The sequence below is a fragment of the Anser anser genome (genome assembly GCF_964211835.1).
Source record: "Anser anser genome assembly, chromosome: 29".
NCBI classification, from domain to species: Eukaryota; Metazoa; Chordata; class Aves; order Anseriformes; family Anatidae; genus Anser; species Anser anser.
Window position 1 is genome coordinate 2,770,753 of NC_139750.1, and position 9,125 is coordinate 2,779,877.

The 9,125-nt window shown below is 49.6% G+C and overlaps 2 protein-coding genes across 2 annotated transcripts; one reads left to right on the forward strand and one right to left on the reverse strand.

Moving 5' to 3' along the window:
* Positions 1–2,518: 2,518 nt before the first annotated feature.
* Positions 2,519–4,427, reverse strand: LOC310887898 (olfactory receptor 6E1-like; the record flags this gene model as incomplete). Its single annotated transcript, XM_083814072.1, is given in 2 exon segments — positions 2,519–2,977; positions 2,980–4,427. Coding segments are annotated over 2 exon segments (1,002 nt in total). The 5' UTR covers positions 3,523–4,427.
* A 3,190-nt stretch (positions 4,428–7,617) lies between these two features.
* Positions 7,618–9,125, forward strand: LOC310887796 (olfactory receptor 14C36-like). The gene has a single exon (XM_083813958.1). The coding sequence runs from the start codon at positions 8,049–8,051 to the stop codon at positions 9,006–9,008; it is 960 nt and encodes a 319-aa protein (XP_083670084.1). The 5' UTR covers positions 7,618–8,048; the 3' UTR covers positions 9,009–9,125.

Sequence of the window (9,125 nt, forward strand, 5' to 3'; positions counted from 1 at the left end):
AGGGAATGGAGGGCCCAATTTGTCATCCAGACATGACCAATAATGAAGTCTGCTGTCTCCCTGGGGCACGGGTAAGAGATGTCGCTCAGAAAGTCACTTGCCTGATACACCTCTCTGTTTATTACTCTTTATTGGTTTTTCAAGTTAGCAGTGATGAGATGGCAAAGAGAAGCCCAAGAGTGATCAAAAGGGATATTAGGGCTTTGGGGTGATCAGGTGCACAGGTACTGTTTTAATACATCCTTCCAGCAGCAGGGATCAATATTGAAAGAAACAGGCGAACCCAGATGATCAATATGTGGCTCCGAGCCTGGCGCCACTGACACAGTTTCAGGTTTCTTGATCATGGGAAGGTCTACCTGACACCGAGCCTACTGACTCCTCATGGGGAGCACCTTTCCATGAGCAGGGAAAGTATTTTTGCCCAGGAGTTAGCAGGGCTGATTGACGGGTCTTTAAACTAGATTTGAAAGGGGAAATGGACAAAACCAGGCACACCAGAGATAAGCTATTGTACTGCGTGCAAATTTTGAGAAACTGCATGCTGGGGAGACCCTTCAGTCTGCACCATGAGGGGCAGAGCTGAATGAAAGACATCTCAAGTGTTTCGATACATACACACACAGCATGAGAGAGAAGCATTTCAGCTCCCTGAAATGCTTGTATACTAATGAGCATAACATGGGAAACAAACAGGAAGAACTGGAGATCTGCATGTGGTCGCAAGGCTATGATCTCGTTGCAATCACAGAGACATGGTCGGATAGCTCACATGACTGGAATGCTGCCATGGAAGGCTATGTGCTTTTTAGAAAAGACCAGCCAGGAAGGTGAGGTTGTGGAGTTGCTCTTTATGTGAGAGGGCAACTGGAATGCATGAAGCTTTGCCCAGGGGTGGATGAAGAGTGAGTTGAGAGCTTTTGGGTAAGGATTAAAGGGCAGGCTGCCATGGCTGACAGTGGTGTGGGTGTTTGCTACAGGCCTCCTGTTCAGGAAGAGGAGGTAGATGAAGCCTTCTTCAGACAGCTGGAAGCGGCCTCTCAGTCACAAGCCCTGGTTCTCATGGGGGACTTCAACCACCCCAATATCTGCTGGGAAGACCACACAGCTAGACACAAACAGTCCAGGAGGTTCCTGCAGTGCACTGATGACAACTTTTTGACACAGGTGGTGGAGAAACCAACAAGGAGAGATGTGCTGCTGGACGTTGTAATAACGAATGAGGAAAGACTAGTTGGAGATGTGATGGTGGGGGCAGCCCTGGCTGCAGTGACCATAATATGGTGGAGCTCAGAATCTTGTGAGGAGGAAGCAGGGCAAAAAGTAGGCTTGTGAGCCTGGACTTCAGGAGAGCAAACTTTGGCCTCTTCAGGGATGTACTTGGAAGAATTCCATGGGTTAGCGCCCTGGAAGGAAGGGGGTTCCAAGACAGATGGTCAGTATTAAAGCTGCCCAGGTGTGGAAACAAAGTCCTACCATTTGTCACAGACTGATCCTGACTGCACTGAAAAGGGGGAAGCTCCTGAACACCTGCAATACGTTGGTGACATTATTGTGTGGGGTGTCACAGCAGAAGTTTTTCAGAAAATGATCCAAATCCTTCTGAAAACCAGTTTTTCTATAATAAAATAAAATAAAACAAAACAAAACAAAACAAAACAAAACAAAACAAAATAAAATAAAATAAAATAAAATAAAATAAAATAAAATAAGGTCAAAGGGACTGTAGAGGAGATCTAGCTTATTATACCTTTGGAGTGGTTTTGTGTGTGTGTGCATGACTGTGTGTGTGCAAGGTGGATCCCTACAGCAGCTGGGCTCATATACTCAGCCTGCCCAGGACAAATCCTTGGCTCCCATTCTCGCCACTTGAGGGCACCTAGACATGAGCCGCCATGGCTTCAGCACCACTCCAGCTGCTGGCACAGACCACTGCAATTTTACACACGCAGACACACAGACACAGACACAGACACAGACACACACACACACACTTAAGTCTCTAAGTCCACGCACTCCTGTCTCTCTCCTGTTGCTGACACGAATGACACATAGGCCCTCTGACCCCCTGGTTCTAGTCCAGTTGCTGCACTCACCCCCATGTAAAACCACCATGTGTCCTAAAGCCCTTGGCAGCAATCCCCTTAGTCCAAATGATGATGCAGAGAGCTGCTCCCACTGACTCATCTTGATGGGTTTCCTGCCTGGATCCTAGGGTGATGGTCCAGGGCAAAGCAGTCCTGGAAGGAGCTGGGACAAGATCTTGGCTCTGCAGGAGCCTGTGACACCTGCCATTGTGCTTTGTGCTCTTCTGGGATCATGGAGATGGGCCCTGCCATCACTTGCCTGGGCCTTCATTTTGTGTGCAGATGTCCTTCTTATCAAACAGCCTAACACAATCCATCACGAACATAAATCTCTGGAGGCATCTGCATGTAGAGGTCATATAATATGGAGGTGGTATTACATAAAATACAACAGCAGAGAACTCAAATTGCTCTTCAGAAATGCATCAAGATTAGGGGAAAAGCTGTGCTGTTGCACGGGCCATGGCTTCCTTCAGGGCCAGCATCACAGACTTGTTTCTAGGACTGTAGATGAATGGGTTTAAGAATGGGTACAGGACAGTGTTCAGCAAAGCTACAATGCTGTTGGTCTCCAAAGGAAGATGTCCTGAGGAGCATGCGTAGAGAGCAATGCAGCTTCCATAGGCAATGGCCAAGGTGGTGAGATGGGAAGAGCATGTAGCAAAAGCTTTTTTCCTGTCAGACGCTGCTGGCATACGTAGAATACAGAAGATACACGTGTAAGATGCCAGAGTTAAACACAAGGAAGACAGCATGATAAACAATAAGAAAACCAAGTCTATTTTCCAAAGGCTGGCGTCAGAGCAGGACAGATGGAATAAGGGAGGGTTGTCACAAAAACAAAAACAACAACAACAACAAAATCTGGATCTTTTTGCACCACAGAAAGTATGAAAGTGAGCTTTGAGAGCAGCACCAGGCGGTAACTCAAGAATGAGAAGCCCATGACCCAAACAGCAGCAACCAGGTGGATGCAGAGCCGATTCTTCATGATGGCAGCATAGTGCAAAGGCTGGCAGATGGCAATGTAACGGTCAAAGGACATGACAACAAGCAGAGCAAACTCTGCAGCACCCAGGGCAAAATAGAAAGAGGGCTGGGCAAAGCAGCCACCTACTGAGATTGTTCTCCTGCCAGAGCTCAGAATCACCAACAGTTTGGTGCTTGTGGAGGACGTAAACCAGATTTCCAGCAATGCCAGATTGCCAATGAAAAAGTACATGGGGGTTTGCAGGCGGTTATCCACACACACCAGGAAAATGATGGCTGCATTCCCCATCACCGTTGTCAAGTACATGAGTAGAAAGACCAATAAGAGGTATAGCTGTAGCCTTTGGTCAAGCCCCGAAAAGCCCACAAGAATGAATTCAGAAATGACAGTTCCATTGCCTGCTCCCATGCACAATTTCCATTCATCCTGCTGAGGCATGAACATGACAAAAACAAGTAGAATAATTTCATGGTCTGGACAGACGGCTATCTCCTTCCTTCTCTCTTTCCTTGCTTGCAGGCTTCCTATAAAACAGAGAGAGAGAAAGATTCCTTTGGACCTTCCTCACACCCTGACTTTTCTGTTTTACATATCAGGAAGGGTCCTCAGAGAATTTCTTGTCTTCTTTCCAACTTTGTCCATCAGCCACAAACGATTCTTTCTCCAGAACAACAGGGCTAACAAGGGGCCGTTAGCGATTGCACCCCATCCCTGGGAAAGTCCACATTCACTCAGAATAATTGCAAGCATCCATCATACCAATGTTTCAAAAGGAAATCTCACCTCCTGCACAAATACTTTCTATTACATAGATGCTAAACCGTTGAGTCAAATATGTACGTTGAAAGTTATTCTGTCTCCTCTTCAGTACTTCTCTTTTTGGACTAGCAACAGTTGGGGAATCCAAAGTTGATTTCAAAATAGGAAAATATCAAGTATTGCTTTTGTAATGCCTTTCTTTCTTCCATATCACCTTCCCTTGTATCTTTAGGAAAGAGGGTAAATGGGGCCCAAGTGTAGCTTGCCTTCTTTAGTACTCTAAATTAAGGCCAAAATTCATTATGGTCCCACCAGGTCTTTGGAAACAGATCTGTCACACAGTCACATCTGACCTCATTCTACACTGAAATGAAGTTGTTTCCAAACAGTTGCTCTTTCCTCTTACTATCAAACATCCTCACCTAAATGCATTACTTTTCTGAGAGGTGAAAAAGTCTTGTCATCTTCAAAAGCTTAAGGACAGTCCTCGTTGTACAAATAAGAAGCGCCTAGAAAAACCAAAGTGCTAAGTACTACCATGTAGGTTTATATTTCAGCTGTCTAAAAGTCATGTCCTTCAGGTTGAGCAATTTAACTTACGCCCGTACTGTCAATGCAGAGAGAGAAAAGAGCATCTGGAAGTGATTCCTCACCTTTCTTTCACATGGCATTCCATATCTAAATGGATCTGGGAGAAATAGTCTTGAGAGGTTAGATACATCCAGCTTTTTTTTCTTTGTTATTAAGCAATGACTACAGTTGCTTAGCAGTTTCCTGAGATCATACCTGTTTATAACCCAGAAAAATTTGGCACCTCAATTGTCAATCAAATGTCAATCTGGCATCTCCAATGTCACCAGGAGTCTGCATCTGAACAGCTCCCTCCTGACCTTTGTCTCCATTCAATGTGCTGGAAGATGACATAAGCAGCTGACTTCCTGCTGCCTGGTTTGTGCCTACCTGAACCAAGGCAAGAGGAATCCACCGATGACCATGATGAGGGAATAGTGTCCACCCTCAGCAAGTATGCTGATGATACAAAGCTGGGAGGAGTGGCCAACACGCCAGAAGGCTGTGCTGCCATTCAGTGAGACCTGGACAGGCTGGAGAGATGGGCAGGAAGTAACCAAATGAGGTTTAACAAGAGCAAGTGTAGAGTCCTGCACCTGGGAAGGAACAACTGCACGTATCAGTACAGGCTGGGGGATGACCTGCTGGAGAGGAGCTCTGCGGAGAAGGACCTGGGGGTCCTGGTGGACAACAGGTTGGCCTTGAGCCAGCAGTGTGCCCTCGTGGCCAATAAGGCCAATGGGATCCTGGCGTGCATGAAAAGAAGCGTGGCCAGCAGGTCAAGGGAGGTAATCCTCCCCCTCTACTCTGCCCTGGTCAGGCCTCACCTGGAGTACTGTGTCCAGTTCTGGGCTCCCCAGTACAAGATGGGAACTTCTGGAAAGAGTACAGCGGAGGGCAACAAAGATTATACAGGGCCTGGAGCATCTTCCCAATGAGGAAAGACTGAGAGAGCTGGGTCTGTTCAGCCTTGAGAGGAGAAGACTGAGAGGGGATCTTATCAATATTTACAAATATCTCAAGTGTAGGAGACAGAGGGATTTGGCCAACCTTTTTTCAGTGGTTTGTGGGATAGGACAAGGAGCAATGGTCAAAAAACTGATCACAGGAAGTTCCGCACCAACATGCGAAAGAACTTCGTGGTGAGGGTGACGGAGCACTGGAACAGAATGCCCAGGGAGGTTGTTGAGTCTCCTTCTTTGGAGATATTCAAGGCCCGTCTGCACACCTACCTGGATAACCTGCTTTAGGGAACCTGCTTTGGCAGGGGGGTTGGACCTGATGATCTCTTGAGGTCCCATCCAACCCCTACAATTCTGTGATTCTGTGATTCTGTAATCCCAACTCCTGAGGATTTGTGTGGGGCATGGAGGGAGCTGAGCCCCTTTCTAGCCTCTGGACTGCAAAAAAAGAAAGAGATGCCTTGGTTGACTCAGCTGAAACCCTTCCCTCAGCAGGGCAAAGCAAGATCCCTTCCTGTCTTGCATCGGTGTCCTGCCTAAAAACAGGACAACGGTGCTGGAAAAATTTCCTTCCCCAGTGGGGGGAAGGAAAACTAGTGATTACTTCAGCCTGTTTCAAAGTTGATTCCCCTGGAGGCCCAGGGACTTGTCAAGAGCTCCCTGTGCTGCTGAGCTGGGCCGGGCTCCTGGGCCCAATGGATAAGCAAGCGGGCAATCCTGGCAAGCGGGCAGCGCTGCAGAGAGACAGCTCTGCCCACGAGCAGCTCCTCTGCACAGCGCAGCAGGGCTGGGGGCACTGCCTGCAGGGGACAAGGGCGGCTGAGAGAGGGGAGGGAGATGTTAAAGGCAGTGTGGAGGGGGGCTGCTGAGAGCTCACTGCGGGAGAAATCTTCCCAGCCCTGAACATGGTAAGTGTCTGTGTGAGGGCAAGGCAGATGCGGTATCCTAGAGGGTTCTTTTACAGCTGCCACTTCCCATGGCTGATAGGACATGTCACAGTGTCTGTCCTGACTTCTCTAGTGCAGAGGACAGGAATGGTTCCCTGGATCAATGATTACCTGCCAAAGCTGTCAGAGGGACAGGACATGAGGGTTCTTTCTCACAGGACCGGCTGCAGGCTGTGCAGCCGGTGTGCAGGCAGGGGTGCCCAGGGCTGTGGTGCAGAGCAGGGTCCCTGCTGTGCCCCAGGGGCTGTGTGCCGGGGCAGGGCCTCTGCCGCCTGCCAGGCTCAGCACCCAGCCTGCCAGGGGAGCTTCCCAGGGAGCTGCGGGGAGAAGCTGTGGGTGGAAGGAGCCCCCCAGCAGGGCAGGGCAGGGCAGGTTCCTGCTGGTGCCCAGAGGCTGTTGCCTGGGGTAGGCTGCTCACAGCTCCACAGCACCCCCAGGACATCTCTGGCGTAGGTTCTTGATAGGGAAGACCAGGACAGAGGCTATCTGAAGGGAAGGCACTCTCTGGGGTCTCTGCTTTCACTTTCCTTGCCCTGACGGGCAAGCATGGAGATTAACAGAGTTGTCAGGTTTGTAGAAGGAACTGAAGTTCCTTCTACACTGGAAAAGATCTGTAGGTCTGTGAATCACCTCATAACTCTGCAGTGCCCTCCTGCTGTCCAGAGGCTGTTGGTTGCTTCAGGCTGCTCACAGCACACCCAGGGCATTTCAGAGGGGAATCTTCAAGACAAAGGTCAGAGGAAGGGATTCTTCAAGGGAAGGTATCTGTGTTTTGAGTTTTATCCTCTTGCTTTGATGGGTGGCAGTAGGAGATGGGAATTTCTTTCTCCATTCTGATGAAGGCACTGAGACCACAGATCCTGTTAGCTCCTGTTTGGTCATAGCTGCTCCTTAGCTGCTGAACATACGGAGATGCCCCTGAAAAGTGCCCTGGGACAGGAGGTGTCTGCAGGGAAAAGCTGAGCACACAGCAGGTGGTGACAGGGTCTGTGAGCAATGGCAGGGAGGAGATGTGGGGACAGGGAAGCAGTTCCCAGCAGGGACAGCACCAGGCAGCAGAGACCTGGGCAGGGAGGGAGAGGGAGCTGATGCCCGAAACACCAAGGGAGGGGGGATTCAGGCACTCCCTGCCAGGCCTGCAGTGCAGACACCTTCTCTGCAGCAACCCCCTGCTCTCCTCTGCCACCCAGCACAGCCTCTGCCCTCAGGGGCTTTAGGGCATGAGCCACCTCCTCCTCATCTGGACCTCCAGAAGAGGAGAGGAAGCTGTGTCCTGAAGGTGACAAAATGATGAGGCTAAGAGTACCTGCCCTGCAGTGTCACTTCCATAGGTGGCATGCAAGCTTAGTAAGGTGAGGGCTTCACTGCATGCCCATCTGCCTTTCTCTCTGTCAGCTGGTTGGAGCATTGTGGCATTCTTTCTTTCCACCTGTCTGCGGTTCTCCTACTCTCTTTGTCTGGGGTGGAAGTGGGTGTAAGCTTCTGTTCTGACATGGACTGCTGGTGCCCTGCCCTGAGGGTGTCTTCATGGGAACAAGGTGCCCAAGCTCCATTATAACTGCCAGGCACACAGTTATCCAGCTGGGAGGGTTAGAGAATGAACTGACTCATTCCTCATTCAGCTCAGGGAACAGTGAGTTCTGTGAGAGGAGTGCGTTTTGCTCAGAGAAATCTGCCTAACTTGTCACTGTCTTTTCCTCCATGGACAGCCAAGCATGCCCTGAGGCAGCAAATGTTCAACAGCAGCTTCCCCACAGAGTTCCTCCTCCTGCCATTCGCAGACACACGCGAGCTGCAACTCCTGCACTTCGGGCTCTTCCTGGGCATCTACCTGGCTGCCCTCCTGGGCAACGGCCTCATCCTCACAGCCGTAGCCTGCGACCACCGCCTCCACACTCCCATGTACTTCTTCCTCCTCAACCTCGCCCTCCTCGACCTGGGCTCCATCTCTACCACTGTCCCCAAAGCCATGGCCAATTCCCTGTGGGACACCAGGACCATTTCCTATGCAGGTTGTGCTACTCAGGTTTTTCTGTTTGTTGCCTTTATCAGAGCAGAGTTTTATCTTCTCACCTTCATGGCCTATGACCGCTATATTGCCATCTGCAGACCCCTGCACTATGGGACAATAATGGCCAGCAGAACTTGTGTCACCATGGCAGCAGCTGCCTGGGGCGCTGGTGTTCTCAGTACTGTTCTGCACACTGCCAATACCTTTTCCCTCCCCCTCTGCCAAGGCAATGCCCTGGACCAGTTCTTCTGTGAAATTCCCCAGATCCTCAAGCTCTCCTGCTCAGATGCCTACTTCAGAGAAGTCCAGTTCATCATCTTTTTCTTTTGTTCAGGTACAGCATGTATTGTTTTCATTGTGCTGTCCTATGTGCAGATCTTCAGGGCTGTGCTGAGGATTCCCTCAGAGCAGGGCCGGCACAAAGCCTTTTCCACATGCCTCCCTCACCTGGCCGTGGTCTCCCTGTTCAGCAGCACCATCATGTTTGCCTACCTGATGCCCTCCTCTATCTCTTCCTCATTTCTGAACCTTTTGCTGGAAGTTCTATACTCAGTGGTACCTCCTATACTGAACCCCCTCATCTACAGCATGAGGAACAAGGAACTCAAGGATGCACTTAGGAAACTGATGGTATCAATGTTTTCCAGTATTCATAAAGTTCCCTGCCCTGCCTACAAATGATCCCCAGTGCATCCCATTCCAACCTTGGGTTTTCTTTGCTTTTGCTATTAATGTTAATATTTTCTTAGTGTCATTTTGACTGCTTGTGTTTCTTGCATCTACACATGAATATTTGGA